We start from the raw sequence: 19,386 nt of genomic DNA, 5'->3' as shown, positions 1-19,386 counted from the left end.
TGTCATATGTCGATCGATCTGCGCAGCGCTGCATGACTTTAAACGCAGAAAGACAGTTATTTTTTTATTTTATAACAGAATTTAAGCAATAGGTTGAGTAGTCAACCTTACATTGTTATATTAACTAAAACGAATATAACTTTGAAAATTATTTTATTAAATCTTTGTCATTATTTAAAATGTATTTTGCTGCAGTTGTTTTGTATTCTCTTTTCTTTTTCTCATTCCTTCAATTTATTTTTAGTTTTTATTCGCTATTGTCTGTAATACATTGTCAAAAAAGTTTAGCTTTTTTCACGGGCATAAAAATTCGAACGCGGCCACGCCCCCTGAGATCCGCCCTTTCGCGATTGGCGGAAGTTGTCATGCTAACCGCTTCCTTCTTCCTGCGTCAAAACATTCCGGTGTGTCTATGCGGCGGTGGGCTCAAACGGTGCTTTTTGGATCTTTATGAGCGATTATGGCTGCGAGCGGCAGCACCGGTTCGGCCACCGAGCCTCCGGGACTAGAAACCCAGCGGCGGGAGATCGATAACCTGACCCAAAACCAACAACTCCGGGCCGGGGACAGCTGGTGAGAGAAACTTCAAATCAAAATAATAAACAAACAAGTATAAACAATTAGTAATGAGATTCGCGACTCGTTAGTGAGGTTAATTCGTAAAACGTGAAGTTGAGTTTGTGAGACTTGAGGTTCAGAGGTTTATTAGGAATAAAGCGAAACAAGCTAATGCGAAATAACAGATCATACAGAGATAAAATAAAAGAGGAAACGAGATATACATTTGTGTTTTTAAGTTTGATGCATATGTTTAAATGTTTAATAAATTATTTTTATTCGGTTTGATGATCATTAAGGTTTGACAAGAGGGTTGACAACTTGGCAGAATTCTGTACTCGAGTCTCTTTCGGTTTGTTTTCATTGAACAGATCAGATCGTCTTATGACCTGGTTTAATTGTGTAGTTAGTTTCTTTAAAGATATGATACACTTCAGTTTCACTTCCAGCTTTGGAAGGTGTGTCAGCCTGCTCTGGAAAAGTTACTTTCGATTTGTGCCTGTTCTTTGGACAGGAAAGACAAAGCTGGTTTAAATGCCTTGTCTTTAAAAGCAGTCCTGTCTGTCCCTAGTTAACATTAATAGATTTTTCCTGAAGCTCATAAGCAACAATTTCCTAATTTTATGACTTAAAAATGTCTTTGCAAGGCAAACAAAGCGGCCTAATGTTTGATATCCATCAGGACAGTGTAATGCACGATGTTGCATTGATAAAACTATACAAGGTTGACTAGATTACCTGTATTACAGGTATTTATTGGACAAGAGATGGTATGACCAGTGGCTGGAGTATGTTGACACCGGAGACCAAAATTCCTCCTCTTATCCCGGGAAGATTGATAACACTGAGCTCTTCGAGGGTAAGTCCGGCTATTACGTGATATTTCACACACAGGATCATATTGTAATGAAGACGCATAATGATGATATAAAAAAATTTTGAGCACAGTTTTTAAAAGTTTTTTGTGCTTTTCTGGATTGCAGATCTGGATTCCTACCACCTGAAGGAACGGCTGGTGGAGAATGAAGACTTTGTCTTGGTCCCGGCAGAAGCTTGGCACAAACTCTTGTTGTGGTATGATATGATGGATGATCAGCCTGCTTTGGAGAGAAAGGTAGTGTTTATATTAAATCTTTATCAAAACCTTATAACTTGCTCTGCATCTGAAGTGACCTTACATGAGCTGTTTCATGTTAAATATTTTTTTCCAGGTCATCGACCTTCCCAGCACTGTTAAAGTGGAGGTCTACCCTGTAGAGATCCACCTCTGTCTCTTTAGCAACTTGGAAAATACAGTGACTGCGCAGTTCAGTCGCACAGACAAAATATGTAAGTAAAGTGTGTTGCAATGCATAACAAAAATGTTATAAAGTCACCATGAAACGGAAGTAGCGATTGTCTTTTTTCTCTATCTTGACGTATATTCGGGTGAAACGGCTTTTGGAGTGAGAAGAAATGTAGGACGGGACGTTGGGTGTTGTTAGCAAAATGGAAGCAGATCTGAATGCCAGTTTGCAGTCAGTCATGGAGGATTATAGAAACAAGTCTGCGATAGCCCTGACCTCGCGCCATTCCACGTGACAGGAAGTAAAGAGAGGTCGTTTTGAGGAGGGCAGGAGGTTAACGTTTTCGATTAGGGGCAGATTATGAGGGCACATGAATTTAAAAGAAAGTCATTTACAAAAACCCCTACAATAGTCCATAAAAAATTATGTTTTTAATTTCAATTTCATGGTGACTTTAAGCAACTAATGGTTTATATATAACTCACATCATCTCAAGTTCAAACAACCACAAGTTTCACTGACAACCAGACTGAAAATAGTGCATATCATATCGTTATTTGAAAGTAACCTCATTTGGTTTGACATTTGTAGTGCAATGACATACACACATTTTTAGGGCTATATGTAGTTATTATATGATTTTATATTGATAGTTTATGTTGACAGATTTCTAAATGTTGTCTTAGACGTTGCAATAGAGCGCTGCATGGATGACTTATTTTTGTAGGCCAACCCGGAAGTTGGCGGTGCACTGGTTCCCTCGCCAAAAAGCCCATTTATTTTTTCCATAGAGTTCTAGGTTATCGCAAATAATAATCTCTGTGTTTAATAAAAGTTTATGACACTTTCACGTTTAGTTCAACAAGATAATCTTTACATATGAACACAACTTTATGAATTTTGAAGTGTCAAATAAAAAAGCAAACCTTATATAAGCGAACTATAAGCGAACTACACCAGTCTCTTGACATCAACGTCATCACCACCAAGCTTCCGACAGTTCTTACAAACTTTATTAGACACATTTAAAAACATGTTCCCTGATAAGGAAATACTCTGTGGATAAATCTTTGTTGGGAATTGTGTCCATGTTGTGTTGTTTTTGATAACGTTTAAAGTCCCCAACAATGTCTGTAGTTCAACTTGTTAGCAACCGCCCTTTTAAAGCTTTAAAAAGTCAGGAATGAAGGTATACTGGTGCATTTTATGTCGTAAAATAAAACGTAAATGTATCTTGGTTTTATTTTAACCCTAGATCTTATTTAAACCTCCTGTTATGTTTCAATTTTAGCAACACTTTTTTTGTAGCACATCAATTTAGTGTATATTTAGTAATAAAATAAAAGTAGTAATGAAAATAGAATATAAGATTTATTTTATTTGAGAACATTTTTCCCAGTTTTTCCACACATTAATAGTAAAAAACACCCCTTAGATCAGTTTTACAGGAACACTGTGTGTATCTACATTTATATACTTGGCAGACACTTTTATCCAAAGTGACTAAAAGTAACTTGCAAAGTCAAAAAGTACTTTTAAAAATACAATAAGCATATTTTTTAGAGATATCAAAGTAGCTTTGACCCCAAACATAATAGGAGGGTTAAGGAGTTTAACCAAAAACCCATTGACTTTGTGACAATGGAACCGAAAGTGCTAAAATGCTTATTTCGCTTCCAGGTTTTGCCTACAAAAATATGGCATCCCTGCTGGACTCATTCATATAGAGATTTTTACTTTAGAGATCAGTTTTGTGTTTGACGTGAAATTATAAAACATGGCATGTAACCCGTCAGTCAGGACTTTAGCTGACTGTCGTACGTGAGCTGCAGACCTCCGTGTGTGTCAGTCCTTTAGGTATGTTCATAATGTGCATGTTTGTGTTTGCTAGATGCCTTACAGCAACATATACGACAACAGTTTTCCCTGTCTGAGACTTCTGAATGTCGGCTATGGATGAGAAACACAGATACGAGCTCAGAGAGGTTACGCAATCTCAACATGACGGTCCTGGACGCCTGTCTCAGCTCTGGCATGGTAAAAACACACACCACACACCTCATTCATATTCACAAGATAAATCCGACCACCTATCTTGATAAATAACAGTTTAGTCCCCATGACTAATCCAGTGTTTACAGTAATAATCCCCACCCACTGTCTCACCTGTTGTCGCATGGGCAAACTTTGCTACTACAAGCAAAAATAAACACACGCTTGTATTTGTGTTCATCTATTACCCACCCACTTCTCGTTTTTCCCGTGCATGGGCGAGTGCTGTGTTTGTGTGGGAGTCATCGTGTCTTAACATGTTTTTCTTACTTCACAGACTGTGATCATGGAGATAAGGAATGCGGATGGTACGTGGCCCACGTCCAGACCTCAGATCATGTGAGTTTGGAGACATCAGCTTCTCCCTCTCGCTCCAGAAAAGAAAGATACCCATTCTGTTTTTGTTTACGCAAATCCAGAGTCACGTAGCTTATGTGCAGAGCTCTTAAAGGGATAGTTCACCCAAAAATGAAAATTCTGTCATCATTTACTTACAACGAAATATATTTTGATAAATGATGGTTACATACCCATTGACTTCCATAGTAGGACAAACAAACACTATGGAAGTCCATGTGTACCGTCAGCTGTGTGCTTACTACTATCTATGATAAAAATATCTTCGTTTGTGTTCAACAAACTAAAGAAACTCATACAGGTTTAAACCACACGAGGGTCAGTATATGATGACAGAATTTTGGGTAAATTATCCATTTAAATAAACTTCAAGGGATAGTTCACTCAAAAATGAAAATAATGTCATTAATGACTCCCTCATGTCGTTCCAAACTCGTAAGAGCCTGCTGCTTTCAAAGCTGACGTGTGGACGCACTTTGGCTTTAAGAAAAAAATCAGCTCTCTTTTTTTACATTTTTGATAAAAAAAGAACAAGTATTGCAATGTATCGTAGCGTATTCAGGGCTCAACATAAAGGACTGCCCGGTTGCCCGGGGCAAGCGTGAGAGACGTTCGGGCCAGTAAAAGTATTGTCACTTGCCCGATCGGGCCAGTGCTTCACCCTCAGTCACTAAAATATATTTTCATCAATTTATATTATTTAACATCTGGGAAGCAGACATTTACTTGGGTAAAACACAACGAAAGAAACGATGCAATATTTTGCAAAATTTAATGTCAGTTTACAGGTAAAGCAGAAAAGTTGGGAACCTTTTTTAGTTGGAACATGTTTGTTGTATATGTGTACAATTATATTTTACTTGAATTATTATTTTTAAATATGTGACACGGACATTTTTTTACCGGGGCCAGTGAAAATTTTGGCAGGGCAAGTAAATACATGAACCAGAAGAAAATATTTGCGTTGAGCCCTGGTATTGTATCGTGATACATTGTATCATGCCCCATGCCCGTATTGTTTCGTGAGGCCCTTGCCAATACCCAGCGATATTCAGTATTGTCTTCTCTTCCGCATCTATTGTGAAGCACATGCGCGAGACTAAAGTCACGTGACTGCTCTGACGCAGATGACGAACGACGCGGCTGACGTGTTATCTGGTGCGCCCCAGCTGGGGTTTTTTTTGTGCGCCCGGGCTTCGTTTACAGTCTAAGGGAGACGCACGCTGGAAGTTTGAAAAAAAGAACTTCGCAAACATGTCTAAGGATAAAACGTCATCTGCGTCACTGCAGTCATGTGACTTTTTTCCAAACTTACAGCTTAGACTGTAAACGCAGCCCGGGCTAATTTTTTATGGCATTATTTTCATTTTTTTGTGAACTATCCCTTTAAGTAAACACAGAAACTAAACCGTAATGTGTAATATAACATTTATATTTTACTATAATATAGTTTTGCTATTTTATTATTTTACATTATATTTTTAAGCATATAAGTGCTTAACAAATTTATTAGACCACCTGTCTGTTTTATCTCCAAGATCATCCAGCACCAAATACTGTTAGTTTAGGACAGTTATGGCACCAAACTTTGCCTTTGTTAAGCACTTTGTTAAACCTATGTAATTACCTACCCAAGGTAATATATATTTAAAAAAAAAAAAACAAGCAACAATGGTAAAAAAAACAGAAAACAAATAAGAAACCAATAAATAAAACGACATGAAACGATTCGCCATATAAGTGAACGGGAAGGACTGGCGTATCATATGCACGCAAAAGCGGAATTTGGCGTATCTATTGCACGATAGTCACACTGCGTGTCATTTGTACGCTTTTTGTTGAGAATGGGTTGATAATTAAATATATTATCCATATATTATTTGTAATAGTTAAGCTTTTTGCTGTGACCCCGCTAAAACGGTAATAAAAAAAATGATCAGATTAATTACTGCATGTGTAAATGATGGCCACAAATGTTGTCTAGGCAGCTCACTAAGTGTTTTTTAAATATTCAGATACATGGGTATTAATGTGGGATTATTTTCAGGCGTAACTCTGCTGATGAAGACACATATCGAGGGCTTCCTGGAGTGTGTGGCCTCACAAACCTGGGCAACACCTGCTTTATGAATTCAGCCTTACAGGTTAGAGATGAACTGATGCACACCCGGTCACACATATCTGTGACTTATACAGATCACTATGTAGGTTGATTCCTCCCTGTAAAATTAACCCAACACAATACCTAATAAGCCTAGCATCACTATTACTATTACTTCAGGTATGAACCGTATCTTAAATCCATAACTCCATATCTAGGCACAAGAAATTGAAACATCATGTTATGTGGTTTTGTACAGACAGGCACCAAAGTACTATTGGCCTCGCTTTTTTTTGCAACGCCCTCTTTATTTTTCCTATCTTGCCCTTTACAATGTAGTGTCTAAGTAACACTCCGCCATTGACCGAGTACTTCCTGAAGAGCCTGTATCTGGATGAGCTGAACTTCTCCAACCCACTGGGCATGAAGGGCGAGATCGCAGAAGCTTATGCTGATGTCATCAAACAGATGTGGTCAGGACGGCACTTTTCTGTGGTACCTCGCGTGTTTAAGGTAACAATAATCTGCACAGGCGTTGTTCTAATTGCATCTTTATCTAAATCGTGAGCATGTTAAGCTGGATAAACATTAAAGAAGATGATAAACTATTTTGTTTGCAGGATAACACACTTAAACACAAAGCAACTGTATGATGTGTGTGTTTGTTTGTGTGTGCAGACTAAAGTGGGCCACTTTGCATCACAGTTCCTGGGTTACCAGCAGCACGATTCTCAGGAGCTTTTGTCTTTCCTGCTGGACGGTCTTCATGAAGACCTCAACCGGGTCAAGAAGAAAGAATATATTGAGCTGAGAGATGCAGATGGCAGACCTGACCAGGTCTTAAAATGTTGCTCTAAATTCCCTTTAAAATGAATGGAACAACAGTTTGGAAAGAGAATAATAAACCATTTGACTTTACCAATTGAGCAGTTAGTGGACAAATAATTGACTCTTCCAGTGATGTTTGTGAAGCTCAAATCTTTTCGTTTGATGTTTTACAGGAAGTGGCTGAGGAGGCCTGGCGCAACCATCTTCGCCGAAACGATTCCGTCATCGTCGACACCTTCCACGGGTTGTTTAAGTCGACGCTAGTTTGCCCGGAGTGCCGCAAGGTCTCTGTGACCTTTGACCCCTTTTGCTACTTGAGTGTGCCGTTACCTGTCAGTAAGGAGAGGGTCATGGAGGTTTTCTTTGTCTCACTGGATCCTATGGCCAAACCCACCCAGGTATTGTACTAGATACACCAGTGGTCTTTACTTTTTTTCATGAGAGTCACACTGATAGGACAAAGCAAAGTATCAAAAGTTACATCCAGTCATTTGTCAATCTGTCATCCCTGAACTTACAATATGTAATTCAATAAATACAAAAGGGGGGATCATTCTTAATCATTTACTAGTCAAATTTGTAACTGAGAAAAGATAATTTCCCTTCATGACAAAAAAAACAGAATTCAGGGTTCCCACGGGTCCTTGAAGTCCTTGAAAGTTTGTGAACTTGTGTATATATACACTTTAAATGCACAAAATATCCAGTACCAGAAAGCTTAAGCATTTCTTGCTAGAAATGTCTCGCGGCATGATGCTCTCAACAGTTATTTCAACTATGCCAAGAGTTCGGCAGACATGATTCATGTAATATATGTAAGCAGACAGAGATGATGTCATCTGATGAACTGGTGGTGTTGCCATGTCCACTTATTATGAACTACTAGATATTTTGAAAAGTTGTTTATCAATATGGACAGTCATGGGTTGTGTTTCTTTTTAGGCTTCATAGCACATTGAAATATAACTAAGCAGTCTAAAAGCAGTCATCCCCACCATATAACTGTGCACATATGGGTTATTCTCATAAAATCCAGACCTAGAAAGTGTCCAGCATCAGATATTTTTAAAAAGCTATTTTTTTTGCACATATAAGATTAAGGTCTGAACTTACAATAACCATTTTTTTTAGAGGATTTAAAAATATTTCCTATAGAATTAATTACATTTTTTAGATGATCATTATCAAAAATGATCATTACCGCAACATGACATGACATTAAATATATGCATTTACAAACTCATGTTTCGGTAATGAGAACTAAAAAGTTGTCTAGGTACTATGACAAACAAAATTTCAACTTTTATCTGGAGAGAAAAAATAAGAACTGCTTACCTGGTAATGTTTATAGTATAACATGCACTGAAGACTTTTATTTTTTTTGGTTTTTTTATTATAAATATTTCCATGTCAAAGAACCCAAATCAAGTCATGGACACGTGCGGTAATGAAAATTGTCTTCTTAAATGTGGGAAAAAAACAACAAAATTGTTTTTTATGATGTCATTTGAAATCATGTGCAAAATAGTACATGAAGAAATGTTTGTAAATGTGTGCTTCTTATTTTGATACTCTTATTTTCTATTTACTTTATCAAAATGTTTCATGACACCTCATAAGTCTAATTTTGCGAGAATCCCTCACATGTGAAGCATTGTCATTTCAATAATTTAATATGTAATACTGTAGCATTACTTTATATACCATGTACCTTACTGTATGTTGCTAAGTTACAAATTGATAATGCATTGCATTAGCAGTCCAAAGGTCATTGGTTCGATCATAGGGGAACATACATACTGATAACATGTATATCCCTGTATAAAATCATCTGGCAAATGCATCAATTTAAATGAACTGTATTTTAGTTGTACCTGGTGACCAACATGTATTTCTCTCTTGCAGTATCGACTGATTGTCCCTAAAGCAGGTCGAGTATTTGATCTGTGCGCTGCTCTCGCTCAAGCAACCAACGTCCCACCCAACCAGGTTCAAAAAGCTTTAACTATACAAACACATATGAATAATATCTGTGGTTTGCTTAAGAATCGAACTCCTTTCTTTATGATTTAGCGTTGAACATATTATATTTGGTTAATGATTGATCTTCTCTTTTTCAGATGGCTGTCGCTGATGTTTTTAATCACCGTTTCTATAAGATTTACCGGCCCGATGAGTCCTTGAGCTGTATATTAGACCGGGACGACATATTTGTGTAAGAAATCTGACCTGAGTAAACAGCCTGAATTGTGCATACACACCAATACAAACATGCACATAAGTAATGCGTGGGTTGATCCGAAATGAGCGGGTGCCTGCACAAGTCATCCTAAAATATGTTTAATGATATTTGGGGTGCGGTCGGTCAGGTCGTTTGAAATAAAGATGCCAATGAACTATTTTAAACAATTACTACTTTTAAAAAATGCGGGCAAGGGAGCGGGTCGGGTACAATATATATATATTTTTTAAAAACGTTTGTTGGGGTGCGGGTTGTTTATACATTGACCCGTGCATTACTGATGCACACATAGTATTTAAAGTTATGATGCAGATAGCTGCAGGTTTATCAGCACTTAAGTGTTTAAGAAACCTTTGGTAATGTTTTTGCAGGTATGAGTTGAGCAGCGGCTCTCTGGATCAGGACACTGAAGAGGTGTTTCTGGCCATCTACATGCGCGAGCGCTCTCACTACAGAGATTACGGGTCGGGCAGCAACAGCTACGGCACGTCTCTGTTCGGTCACCCGCTGCTCATGTCTGTACCACGCACGCAGTGCACACGGGAAGATCTCTACGAGCTCCTGCTTAAAAGGCTAGCGTAAGTCACTTCACTGTGGATTAACTTGTTTGGTGTGCCGCAGGCAAATATCAGAATCCTTTAGCATACTTTTGTTTTTTTAATGGTGTTAGGCGAGTGTCATAATGATTGATGCTCAAAATGTTATCAAATTAAACTCTAGTTGTAATGCATCGATTTGCATGAAAGCAAACTGCTTCTTGTGTTGAGTTTAAAAGCACCGGTTTGCATTCATAACCAGTCATTGTTATTCCCTGCGCAGGCGGTATGTCCGACCACTTGACCCCTCAGAAGAAGTAGAGGAAGAAGAAGAGGATGAGGATGGTGGAGATGAGGAAGTAGAGCTGTATAAGGCACAAACCAATGGAGTTAGTGATGGTATGACACTTCTTTTCCAAAGGCTGCATTTACGCAATCAGTATTTTTTTAGGATTACTCCACTTTCACAATATATTTAAAACTATAATAACTAGGTGCATCTGATTGTGCAGATGAGGGTGAGGAAGACTCTGAGGAGGCGGGGCCATCCAAAAAAGAGGAAGATGCACAAGAAAGCACACCGATTGAAGAAAACAACAGCGGCCATTCAGAAGCCAGCCCAAACAGCGAGGGGGACGCGAGGGCTGATGAGGAGTCGTCAAGCAGTGAACAGGACCGGGGCAGCAGTACAGAGGAGGGCCAATCAGCATCTGGCAGCACAGACACCAATTCCCAAGATGCGACTGATGGGGACCAAGGTGCCGGAGCTGAACATTCGGGAAGGGAAGCGGAGGAGAATGATGAAGAAGAGGATGGAGAGGGGGCAGCATCTTGCATACAGGCAAATAAGAGACCTCCAGGAAGACGGCGCTACGTGGAAAGGCGGAAGAAAGCCCTCTTTACCATTCAGACGGTCAACTCGAACGGTACCACAGAGCGAGGAATGACGGATACGGGCGGCAGCTTGTCATTGAGCTGTGAGTACACGCTAGTTTGACTTTATACTTTAGGTGGAAATTAAGAGAGAACCCTATAGGTCAGTCCTTTTAGAAAAACGCATCGTTGTTTTGTGATTGTTGCGGGCAAAAATCCTTGCGGCAAGTTTTCTTGAAAAATGCGATGGAATATGCGGGATATTTATGCAATGAAATTGCGTGAACTGTTTGCAGCTTTTCATTGATGTTCACGGCGCATAATTACATCACTTCCTAACATTCCCATGACAACAGGGGACATGGCTGCGCATGTGTGAAGTAAATGCAACATTTTCTTTAACTTTCTGCTAAGATATATATGACTTTCTGCTACAAAAATCTGCGGCGTATTTTAAAAAACTGTCCCCTGCATAAATATGCGGACTTTGACTGATTATGCATTGAATCATGCGATCGCATAATCATGTTTTTCTGGAGGGACTGATTGGTCAAAAACTAAAGCATCTGACACACATGTAAATGAATCAGAACAGTGTCCTCATTGCAATTTCCACCCCATCCATATTTTTAAACGTCTATTTTACGAGATGCTTTGTAAAGGGTTATGTATGCATGAACAAGGGTCTTTACATGGTCACATGGGTCTCTTTTGTCTTGACGGCTCAGTTTAGCTGGTGTAGTTTTTATTCAAAGGTTCCTGCAGTGAATGACATGAGTCACTGTTTTTCTTCAGCTCAAACATACGTGGCCATCGACTGGGACCCCGACATGAAGAAGAAATACTATAATGAGAACGAAGCCGAGGTGAGATTTCTAATGAGCGCTTTGATCAATAAGAATCACTGTGTCTGCTTTTCCATTAAGATCTGAATAATATCTTATACAAGAACACTCGAGCAGGCTTGTCAGTTCAGTGGGTATGATCATTTTCAAAGAGAGATCAACTGCTGTGCTGAAAATGAGATGTTTTTAAGCAGGTTTATAAAGCACAATTAAAAGGCAAAGAATTTATAGAGATAAAATCAGCACATGTAGGGTTGGGAATCGAAAATCAATTCCGATTCTGGAATCGTATCCTTAAGGTCACATATGGGATCCTTACTATAAAATTAAAATATTAATTCCTGCATTCGTATTTTAAGAGCTTGGGTCTTTCATTCATCTGTACCTGATTTTTGTATTCATATTATTTTTTAAGTCATGTAATGACTTTTTTTTAAAGAAAATTGACTATTAATTTTTACTACAGTAACCCTAGTTTAACTATTGTATTCGTAGTAAAAATGGATTTACAAATTGTCTCACTATAATAACCATTGTTAAACCACGATATTTGTAATAAATCTATGTGAAGGCAAATGGTAATCAATCAGATTGGTTACTACACTTTTATTATAAAATAAAGCAGTAAGGCCCAAGAAGCAGTGGGTTACCAGTGCATTTTATAACAGCTAAGTGGCGTTGTTAGGCGTTGTTAGCTGTTATAAAATGCACTGTAACCCCACTGCTTCGCGGGACTTATTGCTTTTATAAAACGGTTACTTCATATACGTAGCAGGATTTCATAAAATAAAACACAAATAAGTTGTAATTATATTAGTCTTCCGCCAAACAAATTAGTTCCTCAGAATCAAGTGTGGCTGCAACAGAGTGCAGTTCACAACCAACACAGACGCAGCAAAGACATAATGAAAATATGATTTAAAGGAACAGTATGTAAGAAATTTATATCAATTAATCATTAAATAGCCCTGAAATGTCACTAGACATTAAGAAATAATTTTCATTTCAAATACTTATATCACTCACAACAGCGGTCCGGCCAGGATATTGTCATTTAAAAAGTGGAGTTGCAGCCCTCAACTGATGTTTATGTTGTCGTTTGGTATATTGGCCACCAGCTGTGTGATTGCAGTACCAGTTTTAGCCACACGTTTTGTGATTGCAATACCAGTTTTGGCCACAATCCTACATACTGTTCCTTTAAGACTGTGGTGTTTATTTTATAAATCAACATTCATCTAATTTAATGTATACATTAACATTTATATCGTGCAACTGTTGAAGTAATGATTTTTTTTTTTAAGTTGCGTTATAAAAAAAATAGAACGTTTTCTTTTTATTGACGAAATGACTCAACAATATTTATTGACATTTATCCGGATATCGCCATAATTGTGCAAATGTAGAAAAATTTTAATATGTTTAAAGACTGTGGTGTTTATTTTCATAAATCAGTACGCAGCAACAGTGGCGCAGTGATACTTCTGTAAAGCGGTCTCAACCTTGGGGTTACCGGGGTATTTTATCACGGATTAGAACGCGTTTCAACCAATCAGAATGAAGAACCTGAACGAGCCATTTTATAAAGAGAGATTTGTTGTTGTCTTGTAAAATCTTCACTCGTAAATATATTTGAATTCAATTTAAGCGACACCCAACCCCACCAGCATAATGACAATTTTTAATCATTTAACTTCGGATGGCCTGATTGTCATTTAATGTACCAGTGGCGGCTCGTGACGGCTCATCCGAGGGGCGCTCATTCAAAATAAGTGTTCGGAGTGTCGTGTGTTGCTTGTGTTTTCAAAATATGTGTTCGTTGCATCATGTAAACCATGTGCATCAAGTGTTTTGTCAAAATAAGTGCCTGATGCACACGCATCAAAACCGTTTATGATAAGAGAGACGCTATACACGCAAGACACTCTCTTTAAAGTAAACTCTGATTACACATGAGATTATGTGAGTATCTGGCAAACGCGAGCGTCTTTATATCACGCGTCTGCAGCAGGCACTTATTTCGACAAGACACATGATGGACACAGGATCTCTTGATGCGCCAAGCACATATTTTGAAATTACGAACCACAAACATGACGGGCTACATACATGTTGTGATGAACTTCGCATCGAGCGCCCTCGAAAAAAGGTATGTATGTATCTGTTATTCCCTGAGAAGGGAACAAGACGCTGCGTCTCCCTTGCCATACTTCCTGTATCCCTGTAACACCGTCTTTGACAATATTTCAGATAGCGATATACTTCCTGGCTCCAGCGTCACCCTGTCTTTGTCGTTTAGCCTCATCATTGGTCGTATTTGATATACACATTCAGACGCACTTACCCCTGCAGGCGTCCCCAAAGTGTCACCGCAGTGACGCAGCGCGAATTCCCTCAAAAGGGAACTGTAACAATGTATCTTAAAAGATAACACGATGTAACCTTGCTCTCATTTGAAATGTGTCCCCGCATTTAGTCCATGAACTTGAGGGTATTACACCTGGAAAGTCCTTGAAAGGTCCTTGAATTTGAAGTTGGCTAAGGTGTGGGAACCCTAAATAGGGATTAAAAAGGAGTGGTTGTATTCACACACTGCCAACATTCATTTATGTCTAAACACAAGTGGATTTTGCATAATGAGTGCCCTTTAATCAGCATGAAATGAGAGAAATGAAATCTAACAAACCTCTAACTCCTGTTTTTCATGCTTTGTTTCTTGATTGTTGAACCGGTTCAGTCTCTGCTAACACAACGCTTGTGTTTTTGCAGAAATACATCAAGCATCAGAGTATGGACGTCCCTCACCAGCAAAACGTAGTACAGCTACAGGAATGTATAGAGCTTTTTACCACGGTAGAGACACTGGAAGAAGAAAACCCCTGGTAATTCAATCATTTTATATGCATTGTGAAGCAATGATTTCCTTCCTGTTTCACTTGCTTCTTACAGATTAGTGGACAGTTAAGTTGATACAGAAAATGTTTTTGTCTCTCATTTTTCTCAAGGTTTGCTGAATCCTCTGCAAACGTAACTTAAGTAACGGTTTATGTTTTATGCAGGTATTGCCCAATGTGTAAGAAACATCAGCTTGCCACTAAGAAATTGGATCTGTGGTCGTTGCCCGAGGTTCTCATCATCCATCTAAAGCGTTTCTCCTACACAAAATACTCACGAGAGAAACTGGACACCATTGTGGATTTTCCTCTGCGGTACGATGCGTTTTTTCATGCCAGATTAAGATTTGTAAATGTTCTGCTTTTCTGGGTGGAATGATGTAATGGTGCTTATAATGGAAACATCTCTCATTTCTATCTGCAGGAGTTTGGACTTTTCAGATTTTCTCTTAAAGAAGACATCCAACAGTGCTGAACCTCCCTGTACATACGACCTGATCTCCGTGTCAAACCACTACGGTGGACTGCGGGATGGACACTGTATGCATTTATCTTTTGTGTGCTTGGGAAATTGACAGCCTTGTGTTTTTACTAATTCTGTACTTTTTTCCACTTTTTTTAACTAGATACTAGTTATGCCCGCAACAAGGATAATGGTCAGTGGTATTACTTTGATGATAGCAAGGTGACCTATGCAAGGGAGGAACAAATTGTGGTAAGATTCATGGACATTTCTGTGGTTTGATTTGTTGAAGTCAACATGAAAATCACTGAACACTTCACACTTTTCATTATTTTTCATGAAAACAACTAAACTTTCTCTGCTTTTGAAATGATTTTATTTTTATTTTATCATCAACATGTAAAGAATATTTGTGACCTGTGCTGGCCAAATGAGTTGGAATGAGCAAATTTATTTATATTATTTATAAAGTTATTTATATTTTTACATTCCCTATTAAGTAAACTTCAAATTTGAGAGTTTAAAAGCAAAATCACTGTAAAACTAATAGATTTAACACACACAAAGTCAAAAACAATATCTATAGGAAAAAATATATGTTCAACTTTTTCTTTCTTTTATTGTTTGATTGACATTGAGACAGACAGCTTTAAGATCTACTGTATAATGCAAGGATCTAATATAATCTTACACATCAGATATTTTAACACAAGACTAAACCAAACATTCACTTAACACACATCCGATTATATCTGCGTGAATTCTTGTCAAAACGGATATTTTTAAAACTTTAATTCTGTGTATGTCTATATATCGGGGTTGAGCGCCCGCACGTCTGTCCATGCGTTGGATCTCTCAGTCAGCGTGAGGAAAATTGTTTTCATGCCTTATCGCTCTTAATAATTATTTTAACATCAAGCAAGTCCTGGACTTTATTTTCTAATTCCTGCATGTTTTAAAACCAAAACCAAAATGTCACACACATGTGGATGGACATCAATCTTTGTATTAGATTAAGCATTTAGCACAGTACAGAAAACGTACAAATAAAGATCATTTTAGATGTTTAATGATTATTTAGGGCATTGGGATCGCTCGACGAGGGCTTAATGTACTTATTTTAATGAAAACCTCAATTTCGACCAAAATCAACATTTATACTTTCGGTGCACATTGCGACTCATTTTGCCAGCACGGGTCACATTTTTAACATGGTAATATATTGATCCTAACGCAGGGCATTAGTTTTATTTCATATGTCGTTTCATTGGTAGAGCATTGCGTTAGCAACGCCAAAGCTTGTGGGTTTCATTGCCATGAACAGACATACTGATGCAAAATGTATAACTTGAAAGCACTTCAAGTCACTTTATATAATTACATAAATGTAAATGTATAATTAAATGTGAAATGTTTCAATTTCGAGTAAGTTTCGGCTGGAGACCTTTTATTAAACAATATTTTGATTGATTTTGACCTTTAAATGTGTACATTTGCTAAATCTAAATTTTTTAACATACAGTTTTAAGGGGATGTGCAGCTCAGCGCCACACAGCGCCGCATTGAGTCGCGTCTATTACAACTCTGAGGTTTCATACACCGGAAGTGCACATTAAATAATGCAAGCTTAGTCAGATAGCGTCTACTTCAAAATGCAAAATATATGTTAGCAGCCAATGTTAATCGCTAACGATTTGTGAAAAATTAATATGATGTTATTTAATGTTAAACTATGTGTGTGGCCCGACAGGGATTTGAGCAACTTCCTGAGTCAAAGCTGGACCCTGCGGACAGGCGCCACCTGTTGGTGCCAGTGTGCGTATACTCATAGAAAACAATATGTTTGATTTTTTTTTTTTAGAAAAGTGCGACGCTGAGCTGCGCGTCCGGTGTGCAACCCCCTTTACACTACGGTGATTGTTTGTGATTTACTGTTTTCAACATAAACTCAACCTACGTCATGTAAAGAACATTCTGTGAAAATATAACCTTGATATCTTTAATATTGACTGAGTAAAGCCTGGAGTATAGTCAGTTTTTTACGTGAATGCAAACAGACACATTTTATTTGACCCGTTCGTGTACACAGACATCTGATGCATGCACATTGTGACAAAATGCAATGCATGTCCATACTACATTCTCCTGTATGTGCATGAGTGGACTATGTGTACAAAGTATGCGCGGTTACAAAAATCTGACTGTGACAAAAATTTTGATGAATACAGTACATGGACCCTTGCATATGTGTAAAAAGGGGACTATACTTTTAGCTTAAGATCATGTCAATCAAACTTTGATTCTTATCCTGGATTTCACAGACAGGGTCACATACAGATCAAATTCAAGCGTGGACCACAGATGTAGTCTTTAAATGTAACAATTTTACATTATTAAATTTTCCTCTTCTTTTTTTAGACGAATGCCGCCTACCTCCTATTCTACCAGCGGCAAGACAAGATCCGCCAGCCCACCGTCCCTCCACCCGTACCCTCCTCCACCCATCCAGTTAACCACATTACTGCCCAGACCCCGGAAGACGTGGACGGAGCCTCTTCTTGTGTCAGCATGGAGACGGACTGACATCTACATCATCATTCTACCTCTCGTCACTTCCGTCGTCAACTTTTATTCAGCATCATCGTGGTCTCTCTGATTGATGAGAGATTTTTGTTTCGTTTAATGGCATACAGCAGAAACTTGAACCTCTGCCTTTTCTCCCACAGGAGATGGGAGCCAGGGGCAACTCTCTCTCAGGCTGGTGCGCAAGCATCATGGGGTGGGAATGCAGGGTTGGTTTATCGACTTGTAATGACAAACTCAAGGAAACTGGTTGGGCCGGTGGTGGCGGATTAAGAGATCGCACGCCGATTAGTGCATTGATCCAACAATGCTAAGAATTTAGTGAACGAGGTTATACTGCAGCTACGTTTGCGGTCATTTAACTCGCAGCTTTTTTGATGCTCTTAAGCTTGCTTCTCTGAGCCAGCTACGCTGCTGTCTAAAATGTTTAATGTAAACGCACAACCGTGGTTTTGTCGCATCGCTCAGCTGAGTCTGATTGTTTCGAGCAGCCATGTTCTGTGTGGTAGCTTTTAGCCGGGTGAGGGCGTTTGCCCTCATTTCTCATATCAGGGACATTACTGACAGCTGTTGCAATATAATTTCTGCTATTTCTCTGAGGGGTGAACTTTTGGGAAAGGTGTGGGAAAGATAGCTTTCTATGTACTGAAATTATTTATTTTCTTAATTTACAGATGCTTATGAGCAGTGAAAGAGCTATTCTGATTTTTAAAGAAGCGTCTACAGATCTTCCGTTTTTATTTTCCAAGTTTTCCGCTTTGGTAAACATCCTCTGTTGCGGGACACAAACGGAGGTCTATTTTCCAACGACACTTTGCATTTTTATCTCGGACGAAAGGACCCAACAGGATTTAAATATAACGTTCTCTATGACTGATCGTGTGCAGTTTATAATGAACTCTTTGGAGCAGTGAGAATATTTTGGCAAAGTGCTTTCTGGATAGAGTGCTTCACGTGATTTTAAAGCGCTTCTGTACAGTATTTTTGTATTGTAATAAATGTTGTATTATCTTTGATCATCTGGATCAGATGCTGGGAATGGGGGAGCTTTCATTTTATTTTGTTAATAATTATAGATTGAATATATGTAATTGTATACACAGCTTTTGATATAAATAAACAATGACTATAAAATTTAAATTTAGATGAGACACGTTTGGCTTTCATCATGTTTTGCCACTGTATTGGGGTAGTGGGAAATGCATTTCTATTTCGATATCCACAATGTGAGCCACTTGGTAAAGGTCTTAATGCTTTTTTCACATGCACTTCCTGTAATTTTATATGCAAATACTGTCACTATGTGAAAGGACTCCATCCTCTCATTCATTTCTATTTATATAAACACATACATATGAATATCACAAAATCTATCAACATCATGCCATCCTATTGAAGGAAAGGTAAATATGTGATTATATCTCATTTCCGCACATTTATAATGTAAACTTGCTATAAGGTATATTTTTGGTTTACGGATGATTTACATCATTTGTCTCTCGTTTTGTTTGAGCTTAACTGCAGCATCTGTTCAGTTATTAAATGCATATGTTTCATAGCATTTCAGGTTTACTGGTTTTAAATTAAATGCACAAATAATTGCATATTACTAAGAAAAAAAATCATTAAAAAAGGAATTGTCTACAACAATCATATTTCGTTTATTTAAATATTAAAATAGCTTCTTTTTCAAATTAAATGTAACCTCCACTGGTTTAATTTATCCATATTTTGTTCAAACTCAGAATTAGTGTATATCTTTGTAACA

At 38.0% G+C, this 19,386-nt stretch overlaps 1 protein-coding gene across 2 annotated transcripts; it reads left to right on the top strand.

The window, feature by feature from the left end:
• The first annotated feature begins 362 nt into the window (after positions 1-362).
• On the top strand, positions 363-18,762 carry usp11 (ubiquitin specific peptidase 11). 2 transcript variants are annotated; one of them, XM_065248137.1, is made up of 21 exons: positions 363-573; positions 1,308-1,417; positions 1,542-1,672; positions 1,770-1,887; positions 3,736-3,881; positions 4,174-4,235; positions 6,301-6,397; positions 6,694-6,867; positions 7,033-7,191; positions 7,356-7,580; positions 9,088-9,171; positions 9,303-9,397; positions 9,796-10,002; positions 10,244-10,359; positions 10,473-10,937; positions 11,629-11,699; positions 14,448-14,560; positions 14,738-14,887; positions 14,997-15,112; positions 15,199-15,287; positions 17,454-18,762. In XM_065248137.1, exons 1-21 carry the CDS (start codon positions 461-463, stop codon positions 17,616-17,618), a joined length of 3,006 nt encoding a protein of 1,001 aa, XP_065104209.1. In that variant the 5' UTR covers positions 363-460; the 3' UTR covers positions 17,619-18,762. The 2 variants fall into 2 exon arrangements, with proteins under 2 accessions (XP_065104209.1, XP_065104208.1); XM_065248136.1 differs by having other exon boundaries at positions 10,455-10,937.
• The last annotated feature ends 624 nt before the right edge of the window (positions 18,763-19,386 follow it).

This window comes from Paramisgurnus dabryanus, chromosome 11 (assembly GCF_030506205.2).
Source record: "Paramisgurnus dabryanus chromosome 11, PD_genome_1.1, whole genome shotgun sequence".
Lineage (NCBI taxonomy): Eukaryota > Metazoa > Chordata > Actinopteri > Cypriniformes > Cobitidae > Paramisgurnus > Paramisgurnus dabryanus.
The sequence above is the reverse complement of the archived record's forward strand: the minus strand, read 5'-3'. Positions and strand labels throughout refer to the sequence as shown.